The 26,656-nt window shown below is 34.8% G+C and overlaps 2 protein-coding genes and 1 pseudogene across 2 annotated transcripts; 1 reads left to right on the forward strand and 2 right to left on the reverse strand.

Annotated features, from left to right (window-relative positions):
- Nucleotides 1-769: 769 nt before the first annotated feature.
- LOC146898629 (EAP30/Vps36 family protein) lies at nt 770-7,283 on the forward strand. The gene is made up of 8 exons (XM_085738284.1): nt 770-1,450; nt 3,144-3,347; nt 4,130-4,223; nt 4,326-4,383; nt 4,578-4,647; nt 6,017-6,152; nt 6,233-6,317; nt 6,929-7,283. Exons 1-8 carry the CDS (start codon nt 833-835, stop codon nt 6,984-6,986), a joined length of 1,323 nt encoding a protein of 440 aa, XP_085594410.1. The 5' UTR covers nt 770-832; the 3' UTR covers nt 6,987-7,283.
- LOC146898630 (NADH--cytochrome b5 reductase 1-like) lies at nt 7,101-10,505 on the reverse strand. The gene is made up of 9 exons (XM_085738286.1): nt 10,290-10,505; nt 9,631-9,772; nt 9,128-9,218; nt 8,918-8,995; nt 8,686-8,766; nt 8,310-8,399; nt 7,972-8,037; nt 7,633-7,719; nt 7,101-7,512 (listed from the first exon to the last, which is right to left on the reverse strand). The coding sequence occupies exons 1-9, from the start codon at nt 10,447-10,449 to the stop codon at nt 7,420-7,422; spliced, it is 888 nt and encodes a 295-aa protein (XP_085594412.1). The 5' UTR covers nt 10,450-10,505; the 3' UTR covers nt 7,101-7,419.
- A 9,130-nt stretch (nt 10,506-19,635) lies between these two features.
- LOC146898631 (DEAD-box ATP-dependent RNA helicase 24 pseudogene) lies at nt 19,636-21,007 on the reverse strand (annotated as a pseudogene).
- Nucleotides 21,008-26,656: the final 5,649 nt, after the last annotated feature.

Genomic DNA, 26,656 nt, shown 5'->3' on the forward strand with positions numbered 1-26,656 from the left:
TGTTTAATTTATGCTTAAACTTTTAAGTTTTTGAATACTTTTTTGCATGCGTGTTAAGAATGTTACTAAAAGTTCCTCCACAAAAAATTATCGCAAAATTTGATTTCTATGTCCAAATTTTGTTACTTTTATCTTTAACTTTTGCCGTTTTAAAAAATTCGTATTAAATTCCTTTCACGTTGAAAAATTCTAAATTTTAGTGAATGAATCTTTCATATTGTTCTAAACTTGTCTCAAAAAAATCGTTAAAAAATTCAAGAGTTTAAGAATAAATAAACAAACTTTGTTTTAGCAAGGACTAAAATTATAAGTAATTTTTTTTTTTGTAGGAACTAAAAGACCTATTAAAATTAAGTAAGGATTAAGTTTAGAAATTACCAATTTTATAGGGATCAAAAACATATTTAACCCTATAAAAAATCTAAATTTATTATATCAGTGTAAAAAGTTGTTCTTACTCCCTCCGTTCCTTTTTAAGTGTCACTTTTGGAGAATTTTTTTGTTCCTATTTAAGTGTCACTTTACATAGTTCAATGCAACATTAAATGTTATTTTACTAATATTACCCTTATTTATTATCGTGGAGAGAGAAATATATGTAATGAGACATTAAATAAATAAGGTTATTATAGTAAAAATAGAAATTATTGTATCAAAAGTAGCAACATTTATTGATTGTCTTGATTTGTGTAAAATGTCAAAATGTGACAATTAAAAAGGAACGGAGGTAGTACTAGTTTATAAGCTTGTTTGTTTGAAAGGGTCACTTAAATTCAACTCCAACTAAATTACTAAAACCTTCAAAACGACGTCGAAGCTCTGAACTTCTCCGATGGCCGGAAACTCCTTACCGCCGGTGAACCTCACCGACAATGGCCGACCAGTACTCTTACCGAACGAAATCGAATGCTTCTTCCTCTCCGGCGTAGACCTTCTCTGTGAAGACGAACCCAATTCATGGTTTCCTCATCTCAAATCCGGTCTCCTCATTCTCACCACTCACCGCCTCCTCTGGCTCCCCGACACCGCCGTAGCATCCTCCTCCTCCGCCTCCGCAGTCCATCTTTCTTCGATCTCCCACATTTTCCCTAACAAGAAGTCTCTGAAATCCGTATTCGCCTCGAGAAGGATCCGTTTTCAGGTGTCACCGGAGACGGGATCGAGATCAGTGGTTGTGACGATTGTGGTGAGGGGGAAAGGGGATTGTGATGCTTTTGTGGCGAAGTTTTGGGAGAATTGGAGAGGTAGAGCGTGGGAGGAGTCGGAGAAGGTTGCCAGTTCGAGTTCGAATGCGGTGGCCGGGGGAGGTTCGGCGTCGAGCGGGATTTATTCGAGTGATGGGACGGTGAGGATGGTGGGGGTGTCGGGGATTTTGAGGAAAGAGCAGGAAATGTGGGAGAGTACTGATAAAAGTTTGCAGGATGCTTTTCAGGATTTGAATGCTCTTATGGTAATGTTTTTGTGTCTATTTTTTTTCTTTTTCTGGTAATAGATTTTGTTAATTTGATGCTTATTTTTAAACCATCCAATTCAAGCTGGGTGCTTGAAATGCAAAGGCTCGTGTGTTTTATGTGATATGAAAGTAGCACTTAAGTTGAAGCATAGCAGAGTTGAGAATGTTGTGTTGGATGTGTGGTAAGACTAGGCCGGATAGGATTAAAAATGACAACATTAGCGATAGAGTTGGAGTAGTACCTAAAGTAGAAAAGATGGTGCAAACTAGGCTTAGGTGGTTTGGGCATGTCGAGAGAAGGGTTGTAGATTCTGTAGTAAGGAGAGTAGATCAGATTGAGGATAGTCAAATCACTAGAGGCAGAAGAAGACCTAGAAAATCTATAGGTGAAACTATCAAGGAAGATTTAGAGATTAATGAGTTGGATAGAAATATGGTATATGATAGAACATTATGACTGCTTTTGATCCATTTAGCCGTCTCCACTTAGTGGGATAAGACTTGGTTGTTGTTTTGTTAATTTGTTGGTCCTTTCGCAAAAAATGAAGTTTATGTTTGAGGTTTTGGTGGAAGGAGAAAATTTTGATGTACTGAATTGAGATCAATTGTATGTAGCACAAACACTTCAGATTGTAAACATGTTTGAGTGTGTGACACGAAAGATGTGGTTTCACTCAATCATTTTTATTTTCTCAAATTATTACGGATTTCTATGTGTTAGAGTGGTCGTATTGTGTTTGATGTTCATGTTTGTGTTAGTGCTACATAGGCTAAATTGCATTGTTTTTATCAAAAGTCTAGTTGGCTTTGTGATTGATAGAGCTGTAACTTGTAAGCATGGATTTAATTTTATAGGAATTTGTTCAGAATTGACTATTGCACCATAGTTTGATGAGAATCATATTCCAAATCTTTATGTTTATGGATCATGATAGAAATAATGACTAATTTTGATCCATGTATCTGACTTCACTTTGGGGAAATGATTTGATTGCTACTGTTATATATGACTCGTTGTGGCCATAAGTTACAAGGAAATACTAGGTCGCTGTTTACAAAACATATCTAGCATTTTTCAAATATTTAAAAATGTCAAAACACTGTTTTCATTGTTTTTGAAAATGCATTCTTCCTAACTTTCCTTCTATCTTCTCTCTATCACAATCGTTCACAACATTAGCCATCTATCTCCATGTTAGGAATTTTAAATGAACATGAATTATAGAAAATTAAAATTGAAAATGATTTTAGAAAGTGAACAGGGCCTTATTTTTTATTGTCTTGATGTTTACACTTTTAATTTGTGTTCATGGAGTAATTTGTGGAAAATGTGTTTTCTTCTCATTTTAGGCTTAGTTACACAAAAGTTGAACATCACCTGATTTGATTTTGATCAATAAGGATTAGTCAGGCAAATGAAATCTTATTTAATAAATTTTGAAAGTTTAATGTTAATTTTATAGGTGTACTTGTGACCTGAGTTTCATCTTTATGATGTGCAAACAGATTTGATCGTAACAATTGTAGTTAGGTCTAGAAGTTCAACAACAACAACCAAGCCTTTTCCCACTAAGTGGGGTCGGCTTAGTTAGGTCTAGAAGTTATTTTGTAATATTTTATCTAGTTTTCTTTTTGGTTTGTTTTAAGCTTAAAAGCTGGTTTAAGTTTTGGGTTAATGATGGATTTGCAGAGCAAGGCTAAAGAGATGGTGATGCTAGCAGAAAAAATGAGGCTAAAACTTTTGTCAGGCTCAAATTCTCAAACAAATACAACTAATGATGAGGAGATGGGTTCAAAGGAAGAGATGCAAGAATTGTTATTGAGTGTTGGTATAATATCCCCCGTTACAAAAGAGTCTGCGGGTGCTTTGTATCATCAACAGTTATCTCGCCAGGTACTCTTTTCTCTGCTCTGCCTATGACTGTTTATCTAATCTAAAGAATTCACAGTTGAGGCTTTTTTATGGTGGATCCTTCAATTTTTGCCATTTTTAATTTGGGGGTAAGGGGATTCTCATGTCTTATGCTGTTACTAAAAAAGTGGTATGAAATAAGGTATCATTCATAAATATGATTTTTAGTATTGAACCATATGTTGAACATGTTGAAGACGAATTTTTCTTTGCCATTGGTGATGACAACAACTAAGGACTTACATGGAGCTAATATTAAGGGCAGATGGTGTTGAAGAGGAAAATATAAATAATAGAAACCAGGCCAAAAAGGATACACGAGAATAGTCAATAGAAGGTTAGAATTATCAAGATGTATATGTATATAAATAAAACAATCATCGAATTTCTCCGCATATAAATAATAGAATTAGAACCCAAGATGCATGCTGAGCATATTAAAACAGGGTGTCGCTTTCTTTGCAGTGCATAATTGTTTCATCCTGGTTTATTGTTATAGCCTAGGAAATGCTTTCTTATTCATGCTCTCATTCCTAGGCAGAAAATATTAGTGGTTGATTAACTGTAAGATATTTTGCTAACTCTTCTGCTCTCAAGTTTTGTTGCTTATCATTTGATGTTTTTATCACTTGTTTAGAAGCAATGGAAAAATCAGTGGTCTGTATTTCTTAAGCTATAGAGTTAATAATGGCCGCTTGACTTATTACCATTTGTTAGTTTTCTGTTTGTTTATAATATTCTAATATATCCTTGCTAATACTTAGTTGGCAGATTTCGTTAAAGTTCCACTAGAGAGATCCGGAGGAATTATCAATCTAATTGACATTTACTGTCTCTTCAATCGTGCTCGTGGGACAGGTTTCAATACTCTTTCATCTGTGTTCCCTTAGAAATGATTAATTTTCAAGTTGTAGATTGTTTGAATTAATACTGCCCTTTTTTCGGTTGTCTAATAAACAGAGTTGATCTCGCCTGATGATTTGTTGCAAGCATGCTCTCTGTGGGAGAAGTTTGATGTGTATGTATGGCATTATCTTTTACTTTAATTATTTCTGCCTATGCATTGTTGTAAATTGTGGTCATAGCATGGAACCTACAAGTTGATGACTTCAATTCATAATCTGGGATTCTAACTTGTTTAATCCTTTAATGCAACCCCCGTTTGGATTTGTTATACTTACATGCATTGACTATGTTATTCGATTGTTTCAGCCCAATTGTTCTTCGGAAGTTTGATAGCGGCGTCATGGTAATACAAAATAAGTCCCACAGTGATGAGGAGGTATGTTTGTTTATTTTTTCACCTTATGTAGCTTTTTTTTTTGGGTGAAATATGTTAGGTCTTGTTACTTATTTATTGACTGGGCAAAGCATCTGTCTCGTGGTCGTCCATAATATGATTTGGTGCTATACCCTAATTGTGAAGTTGTAAACTTTGTAGAATAGCTTGTATTTATTCTAGTTATGTTTTCTTAGAAGCTCTAATATCTGGACTTTTGCTCGGGTTCTTCCCAGACAGTGTAATAGGCCTGGTGGGTCCCACAAGTGAGGGGGGACTGTCATCGCCTGGTACTGTGATAAAGAGGAGTTGTAACTTGTAATCATGGTTGTCAAAAATCGAGATCCCACTAACGATTGTTCGGGTATTGAAAAGCCTAGATTGTAGGATTGTAACACGGATCGTAAGATCCCACCAAATAGACAAATTATAAAAATAACTAAGAAAAATAACCTTGTAGGCCTGGTGGGTCCCAAAAGGGAACGGTCATCGCCTGGTACTGTGATAAAGAGCACTTGTAATTGAAAGATTTCATGTGACCTCAATTCTGGCCGGCTTCAAGTTGTGTTATGCTTGCACATTTGGGATATGGTTGCTCTTCTTTTTCAGAAAAAAATAAATAAATAACTTGAGTGAGAGGACAGCTGTCAGTTCCTCCTGCATAAATTTGGTTGTTTTCTATTTGTTGTTTGGTTAGACTACCGAACCAGTGACCTGGCCTTTTGACTCGTTCGATCTCTGGTCTATAGATTATGCAAGGCTCTTTAACTTTTTTCAATTGTTTATGCATAAAGTAATTCGATTAATTTACCAAATATCCAAAACTATTTTTATAAGCTAATACTTAGTCGTTACGAGACTTTTTCCGTCCCCACTTCACCATTTTGAAAAGCCTGCTTTAGCAGGCGAGCGGAGGTTAATATTCAAATTTCAAAGTCGAATGTTAGATCTCCCATTTGTGGTCTTGAGAAGATTTTTATATCTGCAACGGACTACACAATATTTGCCAAATTTTATTGATTACCATGAACTGATTCTTCCCTCTGCCATATAAATTGCTTCGGGTATGTTGTGTATATAACGAATCTAATTGTTTGCAACATGGACATGAAATTCAATTTTAGATTATTTATTTCTTCTCTCTGCCATTTAAATTTCTTGGGGTACGATGTTTGTACAATGAATTTACCTTCAATTGTTTGCAACATAGACACAAATTCATATTTTAGATCAACGCCTTGTATCTTCTCTAATGTTAACTGTGTTAATATTATGATGTATCTGATCCATATAGCCGACCGTACTTAGTGGGATAAAGCTTGGTTGTTGTAAATGTGTGAATCTTCATATACGTTTTTTCTCTTTGGTGTAGGTTTTCACTAAAATTAAGGCGCTTGTTATGAAGCCTGATGCTCTTCGAGCTGGGATAAGTCCTAGTGATGCTGCAAGGACACTAGGAGTCGCCCCAGCAATGGCAAAGGAACATCTCTTATCTGCTGAGAGCAAGGGTACAATGCTGTACTACTTTCTTCAATACTATTAGCAACATATCTTTATTCTTAATTTTTTTTCTTCCAATCTTTCCCAGGTATACTTTGCAGAGATGTAAGCCCTGATGGATTTCGCTTTTATATTAACTTGTTCCCAGAAATTGATCGAGATGATGTGTATTTGTAAGTGAACTTTCTTTACTTGATACGTAGTTTTGGCTTCTTTTTTTTTTTTTTTTTTTTTGTGTGAAGAAAATAATTTTGCTTATTGATGTTCTGGTCAAATATGTTCCTCGTTGAGCTAAAATTAATTGCTCTATTCAGCGTTTGTTTCCTTGTTCAGTTGCCCTATGTTCTGTTTTATCTTTCCCATGAATTGTTTATTTGTAAATGAGATGATCATCGAATGCTTCCACATCAAAAAATTTATTTTTACTTTGGTCCCATCCTCTTTGCAGCTTATATTTCATGATTAATTTGAGTTAAAAAAAAAAAGTTTCATGATCAGTAAAATTATTTTTAGATAATATGGTAAAAAAATTTCTACTCAAAACATACAAATAGAATGTGTTATTGTTTCCATTTTAAAATAGGTGCTTCACTTTTTAAATCCATATCATTGGCATTGCAGTCGAGCTCTCTGCTTTGTAGTTAGTTTTTTGATTGGTATCCCTATTTCTACATCTTATTGGTTTCTAATTTGATTACGTTTCAATGATGGAAGAAATTTTTTGTTCATTGATCGATGTTTTATTTGTGTTTGTGATGAAGTGTTGCATCTGCTATTTTTGCAGGGTAAAAGATCAGGGTATTTATCCCTCATGGGTAAGAGCAATCCCTGCTCATGGTTAAAGTGGCAAGCTTGCTCAATCCAAGGTATAACAGACAAATTTTCAGTGCCAAGAACTGGCCTGACTTGGCAAGTTTGTGTATATTTTGCTCATTAATATTAGAGGAGCAAAAAAATTACACACGTGTTTCATTAATATTAGATTTACATTGTAAAGAACATTTGACAAAATCACCATATAGAATGATTATAGTGATTGAAAGAAGGTACATCGAAATAACATTTTATTCATACGAATTTGCCCCTTTGTTGGCAAATGGAAGCAAGAACTTTGCTTAAAGTTACATTACCTTCACTCAGATCAATGATTGTCCTTGTTGCGATTTTTAATCTTTAAGTTTAACACACACACACACGCACACATAGATATGTGATACAAGCAAATAAAAAGTGTTGCAACTTTGCAAGAATCTGAGAAATTGAATTGAAGTGTTATTAGAACTCGAACTGCATGTTTGATGTGTATCCAAGTGCTGCAAGATGAGTTGCTATGGCTTTATTCATGGGTGGTGGACCACATCTAAGTATCTGCAAAATGAAACCATTTTTGTTTTTAAATTATTACTAGGTGGTGGTGATTTTTCTTGGTATTGTATATGTCAATATGAAAAGGAAAGAAAATTGATTATTGTTAATTGGCAATTAAACCTGGATATCAGGGGCAGGTGCTGGACAATGAGATTCAATCATCTCCTTTGATATGTACCCAACACCACCATTCCATTTATTAGGAGGCTGTCAAATGTGTTCAAAATATATCAAACATTTAATTCTACAAACAACTAAAATTTATTTAGTACTTCCCAGAAAATGTGTGTCCAAGATAAAATTAGTTTTGCACTTATTTAATAAAATGGATTAGCGGTCAAATTGTTAGTTTAATATAACTATTTTTTCTTTTTACATTCGTATTTGGAGGTATGTAATTAAGAGCAAAATTTTAAATAATAGAGTATTTATTTGTATAGATTAGATGGAGCAACAAACCTTATTAAGAACGTGAAAGACATGGAATCTGTGAGGAAATTTGTCTGCAAAGCGATCTAGTTCTTCCTGCATCACCAAACATATATAGATGTAACAAATATGATTGTAATATAGTAATAGATACAACAAATCTTCTGAAATCTAATTAATCTCATGAGTAAATTTATGTTGAATTTAATTCTCTTCTACATGAGGACACAACAACAGACATAGCTAATAATTGAAAGTCAAATTTAGTTCTCTTACCAACTATATTCCTATGGTAATAGCAGTTCTATATTCCTCACAAGCAAGAAAGTACTACTCTAAGGACATGATTTCTTAATTATGTAGGTTACCTTTAGTAGGATATCATCCACTGTCACATTGGCGTAAATAAGGTACACCTTTGTTTTGTCCTTTGGGTTTTCTAGTATGGCTCTTATGATCTGCAACAAAAGATAATAACAGGAAAAAAAATGTCATTTTCTATCTACTTTCAAACAATTATAACATGGTTTTTTTAAGCAAATAATTATAATATGAATTCGGCCGAGAGTTAAATAAAGTTTGATCAAGAATTATTTCATCCAAGAATCAAACCTAGGTTTTCTTGAACGATTCTTCTTTAAATGAAACTCATTAACCATTTGAGTTAAAATTAAATGTACATTTAGTACATTTTTTTTAACAAGTACACCTTTTCAAGTGCCTAAATGGCAGATTCATTTGTACCTGAAACATTGGGGTAATGCCTGAACCTCCAGCAATCATTCCAAATGCCCTAACTTGACCAGGTTTGTAACTGAAACGTCCCTACAAGCTCCAGCAATCCATTGTTATACTTACATTTTCAAGTAGATAAAAATATGAAAATTTAAACTATGCATTGTTTAGAGCTTCAATTTCTTGGGAGTTAATAATTTGTTTACTCAATTTTTATTTTGCCTAAGATGGTAGAAAGTACCTTAGGGCCCTTCACGGCCAAGTTGTCACCTTCCTTCATTTGTCTAAAATGGTGGGACATTTTTCCATTTGGGTACATCTGCTTGCACAAAGTTGATGTAAATGATTATTTTCACAAATAAAGTTTGATAATATATATAAGTATGTATAAGTGTGTGAAAGATAAATTCATTTATTCTTTTGCCAAAATTTGTCCACAAAAATTTTGTACCTTCACAACTAATTCAAAATAGCCAATATCTGAATCCAATGTGATTGGAGTATATGATCTCATAACTTCTTCTCCTTGACTATCTCTTCCTCTGCTCAACATTTATACAAAATGTTACACAATTAATTAATTTTGCCTTTTTTTTCAAATATTTATTAAGGAAAATGATACTCACTAATTTAAGATATGTCCACTTGACAAATACATTATATCTGTTTTTTTAAGACATTGAGCTATCTTTTGCTACACTCACCTCCAAGATCCTTTCTAGAAGTAGAGAGATGTGTCATTCAAATAGACCTTATGGGATTTGAGTGCAATTTTTTCAACCAATAATTGTGGTGGGTAGGTGTTTGCTTAAAAATAAAGGGAATGTATGCATATTTAAGTATAGCTTAGAATAGTTGGTAACAAATTTTCCTTATTGACAAATTTAGATTTGTTCGTAGATTAATTAGTTAAATGATACAACTAGAGCAATACATGGGGAATCTTTTTCAAACCTGGCAAGTATGTTTTTTCCAACAGGAAGTCCCAATATCGAATTAGGAGTAGGAAGGGCAAATTTGAATCTTGCAGCATTGGGGCTGATCATGGTCTTCTTTACAAGTTTAAATTCTTTGAAATTTTTGGGATCCAAGCTACCTGAAAATTTTGTCGTTTAGATGGTCACTTTGTATTCAAAGATGACTACATAATGATATTTTATTTTTGTATGAATCAAATATTTTCATGGTCAACCTTTAAGGACTAAATTTTCAAGCTAAATAGACTACATATTAGAAAAAACTCTCACTACAAGCTGAACATCGAGCTCGAGCCCACAAGTTAAGTCGAATGTAATCTTTAAAAAATCAAGCGGAACTAGATGGTTCAGCCGTTTGAACATAGAATTGACATTGTCTACAATTCAATTATTTGAGCTATTCAATTGCAGTTTTACCTTGATTCAAACGGTGTAAAACATATGAACCATGATACGTGGTCTTGATGATTCAATGTGTAATTCGATTTTAAAAACATTGGTTAAAAGAGATATTTACCATCTCATCTTATAAGTGCTCTTAGTAACAATTTAAAATTATTGACATAAAATGATGACTTTGAAAATGATCATATAAGTTAACAAAATCTAGTAACAATCAAATAATAATAACTACACCTTTGGGGTTTTTGCGATAGTAAATATAAGCAACCGTTAGGCCAACAGCAACAAGAGCAATTGCACCATTTAGAATTTCAGGCTCCAAATTCTGAGCAAAAGGTAAGGACTTGAAAAATGCAGGGAAGCTAAGTGTCATGTTGAATGGTAACTCCAACATTATGTACAAAAATTAGCTAATTAATCAACAACACCTTGGTTTATAAATACACATTTGTATATGAATGAACACTGGAAAATATATATACTCCTTTAACTAGTTATTCTTCACTCCTTCTAGATACTATAGAATGAAGCAAAGAATAAATCCCAAACGTCTCAAGAAGGACAGCATATTCAACTATATTTGTACACTGTTTCTCAAATTAAATTATGTATACAAACTAAACAATTGAACTTAAGTGATTAATGAGGTCTACTAAAGGACAAATTGTTCAGGAAAACCCGAGTTTGATTCTTAGATGAAACAATACTTGGGAAGACTATACTTATCCTATGACCGAATTTTAGATTACCATTGCATTCTTTTTCTGTGAACCGGAGGGTGAACGGCTTAACGTAAAAAAAAAAAATGTATCATCTACCGAAACAGTTTATATGTAGTTGGCAGTGTTGGTAGATGAGTAAGCACTATTAAAGCTCTTTTCCCCATTATATAGCACTTTTAAAACGACCTTGTCTTTTTCGCCGTTTGGATTAATCTTATTTTAAGCTTATTTATTATGCAAATAAATAAGTTTTTATGTTAATTTATAAGTTCTCACTAACGAAAATTGTTTCTTTGTGAACTGTTTTTTCTTCATAAACTATATTTACAAACTAATGAATAATACATTAAAGTTAATTTTTATTTTTTGAATGACAAAATATATATACATATATAAATAAAAAGCGAAAAGAGTTTGTACAAAATACACCAAAAGAGTCGCCCAGCGACCCACCAACAAACCACCACCATGGAGAGCATCCCAAGCCCCACAGGCGGGGTTGGAGGACCAACCAAAAACCCCTAAATGGAGAAAAAACGACCAAAGAAAACAAAGGAAAGCACCAAAAGGCCAAGCGCCAACAACAGCAGCAAACCCAGCAAGCACCTGCGGCAATAAAAAACAACAAGAAAAGCCTGAACGCCACACTGGGAAGGAAGGGGAGATACGACCCCACATTAAAGTTTATTTATTCGCATAAGTTGTTTTACATAAGTTCAAAATAAGTCTAATCCAAACGGATCCTCATCACATAAAAAATAATAATGGTCTATTGAAGTGATTCGTAGAGAATGCAATATTTTGCTTCTCTTTTATAACCCAAAAGAAAGACAATGCAATATTTTTAGTAGTTGTTTTAAGTTTATTTATACATATTAAGAAAATTAGTAAGTTTTGTTATTTTTGATATTATTTGTTTTTTTCTTTATAATACCCTCATCAATTTATGATCTTGGACGACTTCTCTATCGTATATATGAAATTTGCTCTCCTATTTTCTAAGATGAATTCATATCGTCGAGGAATATATTGTTCACCAGAAGAAATGTCGCGAGTAAGTTCCGATTAAATGGTACTGAAGTTTTACTTCCAGGAATACGATCAGCCAGTGTTAGAATTGATAATGGGTCATGTTAACTTGTGCCCTTAGGGCACAAGATAAGGAACCTAAAAGTAGAAATATTTCTTCAAATTTTGTGCATTTTATTTATTATAAATTCAAAAATTAAATTGAATGCACACATTCCAACAAAAAGTTACTATGTTGGGTTCCTTATCTTGTGCCTTAAGGGCACAAGTTAACATTTTCCATGGATAATATATAGCTGAAAAATGGGTGACACTTGGATTAAATACTCGAATCAAATAAAAAAATGAGATGTCAAATTAGCAATTACAATGTCGGATATAGCTCAATTACACCAAGATGACACTATCTCTACAAATATCTACATGTGAGATATGATTGGATGCATGTGTAAAAAGGTTAACATTTTTATTATCAGTAGGAATCAAACTCGATGCCATGAAGTTTACAACACGCACACACCCTGCTCACCAATCACAGACAGTGCATACAAATAATTCCAAGAAATTAATCTATGTTTTTCCAAATTTAAAAAGTCATTACAGCATTAAGTATGTCGGATTATTTCAAATATATTCAATTGAGAAAATATTATTTTAACACTAAGCAAGATAGAGGCAACAAAGAACATAAGTTGTACTACCTCAATGAGGATAAGTATATCCTTTTACGTCTAAGTCTTCGAAGAACTAAGGTATTTCATTATACATGCGTTAAAGGCTACATAATGAAATGAGAACTATATCTTGATATTTCAAACTCTAGTATCTATAATATGTCAGTTTGATTAGCTCTCCTTCTAGCCTTAATCTCACATTTGCGACCAAACCTATAATTTCAATTGCAAAAGCAACTTGTTACTCATCATTCCCTTTACAAAGAACACACAAAATTAAGAACCACGTTTAAGTTTTGAAAAGAGGAAAAAAAAAATGTACATTAACTACTACTTATGCTGAAGCAACAAGAGCATGTTGCCGTCAATGAGTCAAGCAATGTACATAATATGCCTAAGGACAATTTTGAAGAATCAAAGTTTGTTAACCATTTCACTCTCCACGCGAAATAGATTGGTATGATCCTATTCCACTTGACCAGAATGCAGATGCACATTCTTTAAAAATTGATATCTAAATTTTAAGGGTGCCTGACAAATTTCATCTTGATGATTAACAAATTAACTCCAGATTTGTGGAAATTTTTCAGAATCACAAATCAATATTGATTCTTTTGTTTTTGAACATCAAAAGCTTTAAAAGCATGTGGTTGGACAAGTTAATCCATGATGACAGTTTTGGTTTTTCAACTTCAAAACACTTAGGTAACATAATGTTGATTTGGTGGTTGGGTTGAGGGAGTTAAGGAGTGGAGTGATAAAGGGGTCAAGGGTACTATCCCTGACCCACAACATAACACTAATGACTTGGGGATGAGGTCCATCAGCGGATAGGGCTTTGCCCAGTCCGGAACACTAATAATTGTCATTTCAAAGAAAAACGTACAAGTTCGAACCACTAATATGGTGCGGAAAATAAAAGTTATTTTCTTCATTATCTCTCTTTTCTTTTAAAAAATCAATCCATAGTTTTTTTCTTAAGCATCTTGCAAACTTAAATATATATTGTAAATATAAACTCATAAAATTTCATTGAAATTGTGTACCAACTTGGCCACAGTTGAGCTTATCATCAATTGCGCGCCAACATAAGCATATACTAAGCATTTTTTTACATTGAAAAATGCTTGAGAAAAAAACTATCAACTTGTTTTTCAAAAGAAACACGACAGGTATTATGATGAACCAAAAACCTTGTCACATGCACCAACTTAGAATTTAAATACTATTGTAAAAAGTGTTTAAAGTTGAAAAATCGATAATATCAATGATAGAGCGACTTGTCCAACCACGCGTGTTAGAGAGTTAATTTCCACTAAGACCAAAAGAGAATCCATTAAACCAAAGTGGACCAAGGACTTCATTCTCAAGTAGAAATTTTGGTAATTGGGCCCTTATGGCAATTGGGCTTTAGCCTTTAGTTTACAATTCCTTCAAGTGGCCTACGGCCCAGTTGTGTTAGGTCAAGCTGCAGACCTAGTTATATAAACTGTAGCAGCCTCCCATTGAAGGGCATGAATAAAGTATCCCTTTTTTATCTTTGTTATCTTTTCAGTTTTGTTTTTTTTCTTTCGTCTTCCTGCACAATTTTGAATATTGTTTGATACCCGAACCACAATCTATCACTGGTGCTTTCATCACACTGCCTCAATGCCTCCCAAACCTCCAAATCCCCCAAACCGTGAAATCGATGAAGTTCTCATCGCCGCCCAACACCGATTGGAGGAATCACTCCAGGCAACAAACCAACACTTCACAGAACAAATGGGAATCATGAATACCAAGATGGATAATCAGCAACAACTGATGGACACTAGAGACGCAAATCTCCATCAACAGATCGCCGAACATCACAGCTCTCTCACATCACTCCTAACTGAAGCTCTCAACAATCGCGCCACCTCTTCCAACATCATCACCTCCATGACTTCAGGTATACCGAGTTCTCCTTCAGTATCTCCCTCTGTTCCTCCTGGTTTTGAGTTTCCCATTCCCATTTTAAACCCTATCTCAGATCTGGCCATACCCAGTCTTCCTCACCACACCCAAATCACAACCCAACCCCTAAACCCAACCACCCACTCCAACACCAACCCCGTCTCTGTTCCGCTACTCACAAGTTCCTATCGACCCCTCTATACCCAACCCGTAATACACCCTTTGGGGTACCCACCACCTCCTCATTTTCCACAACAACTATTTCCCACTTCATATACAAACCCCATGTTCCAACAACAGCCCCAATCCACTCATACACCGCAGCAACAACACCCCTTATACCCACCATTTCCCCAAAGCCCCTTCTCACCACAATTTTCCACCTTTTCACAACAACCACAACAACCGTTTCGTAATCCCAAAATCGAAATGGCATTTTTGATGGTTCTGAACCATTGGAATGGCTATTTCAAGCAGACCAGTTCTTTGCCTTTTACAACATTGGACCAGAACACCGTTTAGCTATGGCCTCCTTCTATATGAAAGGCGATGCTCTAAGCTGGTACAAATGGATGTACCAAAATAACCAGCTGGTGGATTGGCACTCTTTCTCCCGAGCTCTTGAACTAAGATTTGGCCCCTCCACTTATGAAAATCACCAGGCCCAGTTATTTAAACTCCGCCAGCAAGGATCTGTCTCTGAGTATCAAGCTAGTTTTGAGAAACTAGGCAACCGTGTTTTGGGCCTACCGGCCGAAGCCCTTTTAAATTGCTTCATATCAGGCCTCATCCCAGAAATCAGGCATGAAATTGCTATTCAACAACCCCAATCTATCTCACAAGCCATTGGCTTAGCAAAACTGGTGGAAGCTAAGCTTAAAGACTCTAAGCCAAAGTTTCCCAGACCCCTCCCACAACTACAGCATACATCTCACAACACCACTACTTCCATTACAAAACTCGTTCCTTCCCCCACAATCCAACTTAAACCTGCCACTACTATACAGCCTACATCTTCAACAGCATCAAAACTCCCCATACGCCGCCTATCTACAGCACAGATGCAGGACCGTCGCGCCCAAGGGCTCTGTTACAACTGCGACGAGAAATATGTTGCTGGCCACAGATGCGCAACAGGCCGTTACCTATTGTTGATCCTTGAACCTGATGACCCACCTGAGGATGACAATACGGAGACACTAGAACATGAATCCCTACCCGACCACCCAGACACGTTCTTTCAATTATCGCCCCAAGCCTTAACAGGCCAGTTTTCCCCAAGGACCCTCAAATTTCAAGCTCTCATCCTTGGACTACATGTCACCGTCCTCATCGACACTGGGAGTACCCATAACATTTTACAACCCCGCATCGCAACACACTTAAATCGACCACAAACTACTAGTCCTAAATTTTCTGTCATGGTGGGAAATGGTTCACACATACACTGTTCTGGTTTGTGCCCCAACACTCCCATAAACCTGCAAAGCCACACATTTAAAATTCCTTTCTACCTCTTCCCCATTCAAGGTGCCGACGTAGTGCTGGGAATGGCATGGTTGCGAACCTTGGGCCCCATCCTAGCCGATTTCTCCATTCCAACCATCACTTTCACCCACCAAGACCAACAAATAACCCTTCAGGGCGATACACTCACGCCAGCAGCACCTTCATCCTACCACCAAATACGCCACTACCTACACATGGATTCCATTGCCTCAATGCACCTTCTTACCTATAAACCCACCACAGATACCACACCCACAGCTGAATGTTTCCCAATTTCTCCGACTACTGACCTCCCTCCCAACATACCACCCGAAATTGCCAAAGTACTCCAAGACTATCCAGCTATCTTTCACGAACCACACAGCCTCCCAACACCTCGCCCTCATGACCACAAAATCCCTCTTTACCCCAATACCCCACCTATTAACGTTAAGCCCTACCGTTACCCTCACTCTCAAAAGGAGGCCATGTCAACCATCATTCATGATATGCTCAAAGATGGTATCATAGTGCCCAGCAACAGCCCCTATTCCTCCCCTGTCCTCCTAGTTCGAAAAAAGGATGGCAGTTGGCGTTTTTGTGTTGATTATCGTGCACTAAATGCTGTTACAGTGCGTGATAGATTCCCTATCCCTACAATCGATGAACTTTTCGATGAGTTGGGCTCTGCGAATGTTTTCACCAAGATGGATTTACGATCGGGATATCACCAAATTCGGGTTGTGCCGGAAGACACTTACAAAACTGCCTTTAGGACTTTTGATGGTCATTATGAGTTCCTAGTTATGCCTTTTGGCTTAACAAACGCACCTTCTACTTTTCAATCAGCCATGAATGATCTTTTTCGCCCCTACTTACGGAAGTTTGTTTTGGTTTTTTTTGATGATATACTTATCTATAGTAAATCCATGGCTGATCATTTAATTCATTTGCGCATAATTTTAGATTTACTTTCAGCTAACCAGTTTTTTGCCAAGTTATCAAAATGTGTCTTTGCAGTTCCCAAAGTAGATTATTTGGGCCATGTTATTTCACAACAAGGAGTCACCCCTGATCCGGAGAAAATCAAAGCTATTTTGGATTGGCCTACACCGCAGTCACTCACAGCTCTCCGGGGATTTCTCGGCCTCACCGGGTTTTATCGCCGTTTTGTTCAACACTATGCTACTCTCGCCGCTCCGCTCACGGATTTATTAAAGTCCAGCAAATTTACATGGAATGTCCAGGCCGCAGCCGCTTTTACAGACTTAAAAAATAAAATGACAACTACTCCAGTGTTGCAGCTGCCAGATTTCTCACAGCCCTTCTGTCTCGAAACTGATGCTTCCTCCATTGCAGTTGGCGCTGTCCTCTCTCAATCTGGGCACCCACTAGCCTTCTTCAGCCGAAAAATGTGCAACCGCCTCCAAAGATCCTCAGTTTATGTCCGCGAAATGTTTTCCATCACTGAAGCAATCAAAAAATGGCGTCAATATCTTGTCGGCAGACATTTTGTAATCTATACGGATCAAAAAAGCTTGAAAGAACTCATGGTGCAAACAATCCAAACCCCAGAACAACAAAAATGGGCTGCAAAATTACAAGGGTTCTCTTTTGAGATTTTCTACAAACCTGGTAAACGCAACATAGTGGCTGATGCCCTCAGTCGTAAACACTCAGACCAGCAACCAGAAGATCTCCTCTTGTCCCTCTCCTCAGCTGTTCCTTCAATCATCTCCCACCTTCAGGAATACTACAAGAACAATTCCGCAGGTCAGGCAGAAGTCTCTAAACTTACACAACAACGAGAGTTATCTCACCTCTATCAGTTCAAAGAGGGCTTACTCTATTTCAAGGACAGAATTTACCTTCCAAACGACTCCACTCTTCGCCAGTCCATCATCACTGAATTCCATGCCACACCTCTTGCAGGCCATTCCGGGTTCAGACCTACTCTGGCTCGTATCTCAGCATCCTTTCTCTGGCCAGGAATTTATAATGATGTCCAGCGATTCGTCCGTATGTGTGCAACCTGCCAACAAAATAAATACATGCCAACAAAAAAACAAGGGTTATTAAAACCTTTGAGCATTCCAGACAAGGTATGGGATGAACTTACTATGGACTTTGTTACTCACTTACCCAATTCTTTTGGCCACACCGTTGTTTGGGTCATTTGTGACCGTCTAACTAAGTACGTTCATTTCCTCGCCCTACCCACCAAATTTCAAGACAAAGACCTTGCTGCTCGTTTTTCTACTGAAGTGTGTCGGTTGCATGGAATCCCAAAATCTATAGTCTCGGATCGGGACCCATTATTTCTGAGCAAGTTCTGGACTGAGCTGTTTAAAATCCAGGGAACAACACTTCACTACAGCACAGCTTACCACCCTGAATCGGATGGTCAAACTGAGGTGGTAAATAGGAGTTTGGAGACATACCTGCGGTGTTTTGCCGGTGAAAATCCTAAACGATGGTTCAAATTTCTGCACTTGGCAGAGTACTGGTTTAACTCCTGTTTTCATTCGGCCATTGGGATGTCCCCCTTTGAAGCCCTCTATGGTCGTTCTCCACCATCCATTATAGATTACACTCCTCAGCAGTCTCCGAATCTCCAGGTGGATCAAACTCTGCAGCAGAGACAGACAATTCTCCAAAATCTCAAACATCACTTGCAAAGAAGTAGGAAGAAAATGGAGGATCAAGCCAACAAAAAAAGAAAAGATTGTGTGTTCAAACCTGGTGATTTGGTTCTTCTCAAGCTTCAACCTTATCGCCAGAACTCCGTCAGCAACCGCACCTCTCCTAAGCTGACCAAGAGATACTTCGGCCCTTTTCCGATCCTCCGCCGTATCGGCTCACTGGCCTACGAGCTACAACTTCCACCGGAATCCAAGATCCATCCGGTCATCAACGTTACACAGCTGAGAGCTTTTCATGGCGATCCCTCGTCCTCTCAAATTGCTCCCATTCCATCAGAGCTTGAAGACACCATCTTAGCTGAAGATGTAACTCCAGATCTATTTCCCTCTACAGAGAGAACAGAACATGCCAAACACTCTGGGTTGAATGACAATGCAAGTGCCACACCAAATCCTTCTTTAGATACTGCGCCAGAGGTTTTAATATCTCGGGACCCCCCACATCAAAAGCAACCCTTGGATCCCACTCAAAATCTCCCAGTTCCCAACGGCGACTCTGCTCCATACGATCTACCTACTTCCTCATCTGGACCGTCTGATGCAAACCTTGAGGACAAGGTTTTTGGTGGGCCGGATAGTAATGTTAGAGAGTTAATTTCCACTAAGATCAAAAGAGAATCCATTAAACCAAAGTGGACCAAGGACTTCATTCTCAAGTAGAAATTTTGGTAATTGGGCCCTTATGGCAATTGGGCTTTAGCCTTTAGTTTACAATTCCTTCAAGTGGCCTACGGCCCAGTTGTGTTAGGTCAAGCTGCAGACCTAGTTATATAAACTGTAGCAGCCTCCCATTGAAGGGCATGAATAAAGTATCCCTTTTTTATCTTTGTTATCTTTTCAGTTTTGTTTTTTTTCTTTCGTCTTCCTACAATATTGTTTGATACCCGAACCACAATCTATCAACGCGCTTTCAAAGTTTTAAGAATTTGAAAAAACATCCACAAACTTGGAGTTATTATGTTAATCATTAAGATGAAATTCGTGGGGCTAATTTAAAGTTGGGACCTTATCAATGTTTAAGAAAGCATTATTGGCATTGTTTAAGGAAAGACATAAAGTTTACCACGGTTTTAATTGACTTGATGTCAAGACCACGAACATGGTAGGTGCCAGATTTAAATTTCTGTAAAATATCCATACTAGAAGATTGATCCTTATCACCATGCAGGGCAGCAACTTTAAAGCCTCTCTGACCCAATTGTGCTTCAACTTCATCCACAGTGGCCTTTTTGGAAGCAAAAACTAATGTATCACCTTGATCAATCATTTCAGGCAATTTCTCCAGAAGCCACGGCAATTTCTCAGAATCAGAAGGAATTACTTGAACAACTTGAGTAATATCTTTGTTTGTCATCCCCACCTCTCCCACTGTCACTCTGATAGGATCGGAAAGGATTTCCCTGGCTAACTTTTCAACTTTGCGAGGCATTGGTGCAGAGAAGAGCAAGGTTTGGTGGTCCGGCCTAATCTGACCAACAATGGACCTTACATGGGGCTCAAATCCAAGATCAAACATTTGATCAGCCTCACAAGCACCAGATAAGTTGCTCTGAGCATTGTCAACGCCTTCATTTTTAGCATGTCTATCAATCTTCCATGCGTAGCAACAACTATCTCACAGCCTGCCTTGAGTGCTTTGAACTGTTCAAGTTTTGACATTCCACCATAGACAACAGAGACACGTACTCCATAATATGCTTTAGCAAATTTCTTGGCCTCAAGATATATCTGATGTCCCAATTCTCTGGTAGGTGCACATATCACTCCTATAGGACCTTCCTCCTTCTGAAGTTCAGGATGAAGAGAAAGAAGGTGAATCAATGGAAAAGATGGTGGAGTGGTTGTTGTTGTTGATTCTGTTGTGGTGGTTGTTGGAAAGAGGCGGTGGTACGGTGGGCAGATTGGGATAGGAGGTGATGATGGTGCGGTTGTTGTTTTTTTACATTGAGGAAGAAGCTTAAACAAAAGCTTGATGATGGTGCTCACATGCTTCTCACCTTTCCCTTATCTTTATTTTTATTTTATTTTTTAATTTAGAAATACACGTGGCATTTATAATTATTTTTTATTTAAGCCAACCTTGTCCACCAATGATATAACCATGAAACGAAATATAAAACAAAAAGCATAAAACAACAAAGCAGATAAACGAAAAAAAAAACTATTATTTATTATTATTATACAACATACAACTAAGTTGGAGAATTGATGTGTGGTAGACATTTGAAGGAGAATGTTGACTGAAAACGCGCCCGTTATTGATGACGATGTTGTCCAAACCTATCATCAGAAAGTTGCTTAACCGAAACCTTAGGTAGCTCGCGAGATTGCTGACGGGGTTGAGAAGATGGGCGGAAACAATCAACGATAGAGGAGAAAATCGCAGTGACACGATTCATCGACTTAAACTTGTTTTTTGATTTGGAATGAGTGATATTGGAAAATCATTCGTAGGTATTTATAACACGGTCCGGATTGTCAGTTGGAATTGTGAACATTAGAAATATTTTATCAACGGTGAATAAACTCAATCTGTGCGGATTGCCAATTGGAACTGTGAACCGTTAGATATATTTTATCAACGGTAAATAAACTCGATGCGTGCGGATTGCCAATTGAAACTATGAACGTTTGGTTCATATTAGTTTGAGTAGATTTTGAACTAATTCAGCCTAATTTATTTGTGATTTATATAATAGGTTTTCAATTTTCAAACCATGAACACGTGAAAAGAAAAATGTGAATTTTTTAATTTTGTGGACGTAGTTGAGGACTTCTAAACATTTTTTTAATGGTCCTTCTAATGTTATCGGCCAACATTATTTATCTTTGCTTTCCTATAAAAAAAAAACATTATTTATCTTTGCTTTTAAGTTAGATCATGTATTTTTCATATTTTTTGAATGAGTTTTTACAGATATGTTTAGTATATTAATAGAATTTTTTCCACAAAATTTTACAAAGATTAATTGAATATAAATTATTAGGCGTTAAAAACTTAAAAGTTCATATTTAAATCATCACTTGTTAAAATAAAATTGCATCAAACATTTCTACAATGTTTTAAACATAAGTAGTGTATTTACCAGGCGTTACCCGGGTTAGACATATGATTAAAGATGACCAATATTTTTTATGCATGATAACTGGTATTCGAAAATAAAATTCACACGAGTATCATAATGGAAACACACATGAATACAATAAAATAAATCATATTTTAACTACCGGTAAATTAATAGATGCACATGCTGATTAAATTAATTGGATTTTTTAAAATTATTAACATATATAGAATAAAATAAGTCATATTGTAAGTGCCCATAAATGAATAGATGGACAGGCGGGTGAAATTAACTGGATTTCGTAAAATTATTAACACTTATAGAAAAAATAAACACATTTTAAGTACCCGGACTTGCAGAAATCTGTACCTGTTATTAAATTAGTAAAATTATACAATTGTCGCATTACTTAAATAAAAATCTTCTCTCATTATGAAATAAAATATAACTGGATGAGTTTGTTGAGATATTATTGCAAAAATAAAATCAAAAAAATAAAATTAGATTTGGTTTGTTGAGATATATATGCAAAATAAAGTAAGCGGAAAATTGAATGCATATGGTGATGCCACCTGTAAATTGTTCTAATAAGAATAACCTTACTTTAATATATATATATATATATATATATATATATATATATATATATATATATATATATATATATAATAGATAGTAGATAGTAGATTGTAAAAAAAAGTTTTAAAATTTAAAAGGTATCATACGAGTTGAGTTAAAAGGTATGACAAAAAAATGTTAACTAAAAATATTTGAAGGATCATTGTTTGAAGAAAACTTTTAAATTAACTAAAAACAAAATATAATATATTTATAGGAAACACAAAATTATTCAACTCTTAAATTAATAAGTATTTTACTTTAGTTTAAGTAGTTATTTTTAAGCTATGGAGTTTTGTCCAAGTGTTGAAATTTTTAGAGGATATAGCATTATTTTTCTTTTTAATTTTACATTTTGAATTTTTATAATATATCTTATCTGATGAGTTGACCCTACCAACTCGTTTGTCTTAATTTGATTTATAAATCAAGGGTAAAGTGGATCATGACCCTCTCTTAAACATATACTAGTGTATTTTCCCGGCGTTACCCGGGTTATATACATAGTATTAATGTTTGTGTTTTATGTTTATTATTTATTAAAAGTTCATATAACTCAAGAGTTATAAGAGAAAAAAGATTACTCATGTTATGATCTATATTTTATTAATAAACTATTAATATCTGATTAAAGTATAAAATAAATAAATTCTCGTTTTTTTGACCAAAAAATTTATATCGTAGTTTTCTAAATTGAAAAAATTATCAATAATATTAGTGTTGTGTTATATGTATAATATTTGTTGAAAATATATATAATTTAAAAGTACTGAAAAAAAAACAAATTGCTAATATTATAACATTTCTTTTGTGGTTATATTACCCTTAACTTTTTAAATAAACTTTTTTTTATATGAACTTTTTAAATAAACTATTAACATTTACCTAAAATATAGATTTAAATGGGGTCTCGCAAATGGACGACAGGATTGGACCCCTCGAATTAGTCGTTCCTTGGACCATATATCGAGTTTTAGAAAAAATCTACTTAAAATATAAAATAAATAAATCCTAGTCATCTAAGTTGAATAATATATTTTTTTTTTTGCTAAGCAGGGAGAAAGACAGACATCAGGAGGCATCATCGACACCCCAACTAGGTTGGCATCCCGGGATGCCTCCGTCCTATACCTGCCAATCTCTAAAATTTATTAATAAGGGAATATAGGCAAATATAGAGTGTGTGTGTGTGTGTGTGTGTGTGTGTTTACAATGAAAATAATGAGCAAATATAGGCAAAAATAAATTACTTTATTATAAATATATGAAATTGATTGAAATGAATAATTTAATCAAAATTCCCTAAAAAAAAATGTAATCAAATAATAATCTAAAACATTCACTATCAATTTATTATTTAAAAATGAAAGGACAATCTATTAAATTTGACAAAATCTATGCTAAATAAAATCTAATTTAAAATGAAATTTAATGAAGGAGAAAACTTTAAACGCATAAATAGTTTGAAATAGGGACAAAACTCATGTGAATTTCTTCACATGTTTTTCATATGATTCTTAACTAAAAATACACTTTTCATGAGTAGTTTATTTAGGAACCATATGAAAAGCACCTAAGAAAATACACATAAGTTTTCTGCTAGAATTAAAATAAGGATAAAACCTAGGTGCATTTTTTTATATGCTTTTCGTGTGGTACTTCATATAAAATACTCACAATTTGTTTTAAAAAAAAAATACACTCACAACTAACTATGATTTCTCAAATCCATAATTTTTTGAAAGTTTGTTATAACCACAAAAAGTAAATTTTAATTATGTGAAGATTCATGTGAAAAGCATGTACGGAATAGGCACCAAAGTTTTGTCCTCAGAATAAAGGATATTTTTAATGAGAAATATTAACAGTTAGTTGTTAAAAAAGAACACAAAGTATATAAATGAATAAAAAAGATCAAATGAATATAATAGTAATAATAGACTTATGAAGGGAAAAAATAATAGTAACAGTAGCAGTAATTAGGGATGCCAAAAAATTTATATGCATGATATCCATGGATAAAATCGACCATTGATGTGAAGTGAATAGCTTAATAGGTACACACAAATAAAATAAATTGATATTTCGAGTACTTTAAAGTAATGAATACATATGTAGAAGTAATGGTATCTCTACAGACAATTTATAATGATAATTAAGACGTGCAAACCAAACAATTGAGCTCAAGTGGTTAATGACGTCAACTAAAAGACGAATCGTTCAAGAGAACCTAAGTTCGATTCTTAGATGAAACAATACTTAGGAAGACTATACTTATCCTACGACCGAATTACAGATTACCATTGCATTCTTTTTCTGTGAACCGGAGGGTGAATGGCTTAACGCAAAAAAAAAAAATTATTATGTATCATCTACCGAAACAGTTTATATGTAGTTTGCAATGTTCGTAGATGAGTAACCACTATTAAAGCTCTTTTCCCCATTAGATAGCACTTTAAAAACGACCTTATATAAAACAAGTTGTCTTTTTCGCCGTTTGGATTAAACTTATTTTGAGCTTATGCAAAACAACTTATACAAATAAATAAGCTTTTATGTTAATTTATAAGTTCTCACTAACAGAAGTAGTTTCTTTTCAAACTGTTTTTTTCTTCATAAACTATATTTACAAACTAATGAATAATACATTAAAGTTTATTTATTTGCATGAGTTGTTTTACATAAGTTCAAAATAAGCCTAATTCAAACGGGTCCTCATCACATAAAAAAAATAATGGTCAATTGAAGTGATTTGTAGAAAATGCAATAATTTGCTTCTCTTTTATAACCCAAAAGAAAGACAACGCAATATTTTTAGTAGTTATTTTAAGTTTATTTGTGCATACTAAGAAAATTAGTAAGTTTTGTTATTTTTTATATTATTTGTTTTTTTCTTTATAATACCCTCGTAAATTTATGATCTTGGTCGACTTCTCTCTCGTATATATAGAATTTGCTAGGATGCACTTAATAGTTTATGAAACAGTATTTTAGCCTCGTAAATTTATGATCTTGGTCGACTTCTCTCTCGTATATATAGAATTTGCTAGGATGCACTTAATAGTTTATGAAAGAGTATTTTAGCAAAATGCACATTAGAGTGTATTTAATAATTTTTTAGCAATCACTTGCTAAAATGCTCTTTCTAAAACAAACAAGTGGGTGTATTCTAGCAAATACATATAGGAGTTGTTATAACGGGACTCCACTTGTGTACCATTCAGGCGGGGAATGTCACTGACCAATCCAATTATGACACGTAAACCAATTAAACTACTCTCTCTCTCTCTCTCTCTCTCTCTCTCACACACACACACACACACACACACATCAACATGCACTCAAGGTGTATTTAACTACTTTAGTTATAACTTGCTAAAATATCCCTTCTAAATATTCAGTGCATGGACGTTAGTTAATAAAACACACGCGCGCACACGTTCAACACTTGTCCATCTCTCTTATGGCTTATCAACTTGTTTTCCATCTTTTTGACAAACTGTAGGATCCATAATTTAGCCTACGTAGTATTAGGGTTTTTTTTCTGTCAAACCTAGAAATTGCTGTTAATCTAAGTTTCTATTTGTTTAATTATCGAAGACTGATTTGTGACAATACTAAGTGTGCTTAATATGACGTCCATGATGTTATGCGTACTAAATTATGTGTGAAATAAATATGTTTTCTAATGTAAAATTATCTATTAGTTGTTGAAAAGATTTGTCAATTAATTAGATTGTTTGTCGACTGTAAAATTGATATGATCGTGTGCTCATTACCGTTTGAATTTCTATTTGTTAAGTGTGTATGATCACTTAAATCGTGAATTGAGTGTTTGGTGGTTCTAGAGCTTTAAAAATTATTTTATGTTAAAATCTAATAAAACACAAATTATTCTAGCTGTTTAATTTTTTTTTTTTTACTCTGATTGCTGCCAAAATTTAAACAAGGATTTTACATATTTATGCTATATATAAAGAGAATATGGAACTTTGTGTTGACTTTTCATTATTCGAATTATACCCTTAACCAAATTTTTCTATAACAATGTTATGGTATTATTCTAAAAAAGATAAGAATTTATATCATATTTTCTATAGTGTTAGTGTCACTGACAAAAAACAAACATGATTTTTTGGATTTGCTATAATTTGAATGTCACAAACATATACACCTATACTTTTAAATTTTGATCAAAATCGAGTGAGGTTCAACAATTCTAATTTCCAATGGAAGTCTTCTATTTCAAGAGTTATGGCTGATGTTTATTTGAATGGAAATAAAACAAAAAGTGCTTCTTTTCATCTATCTTTGATCTTATTTTTCTGAATAATTTTAAGTTGTTACCAATCCTACAAGAACTTC

The sequence above is a fragment of the Medicago sativa genome, chromosome 8 (genome assembly GCF_051527215.1).
Source record: "Medicago sativa cultivar Bolivia chromosome 8, Bolivia_mono, whole genome shotgun sequence".
NCBI classification, from domain to species: Eukaryota; Viridiplantae; Streptophyta; class Magnoliopsida; order Fabales; family Fabaceae; genus Medicago; species Medicago sativa.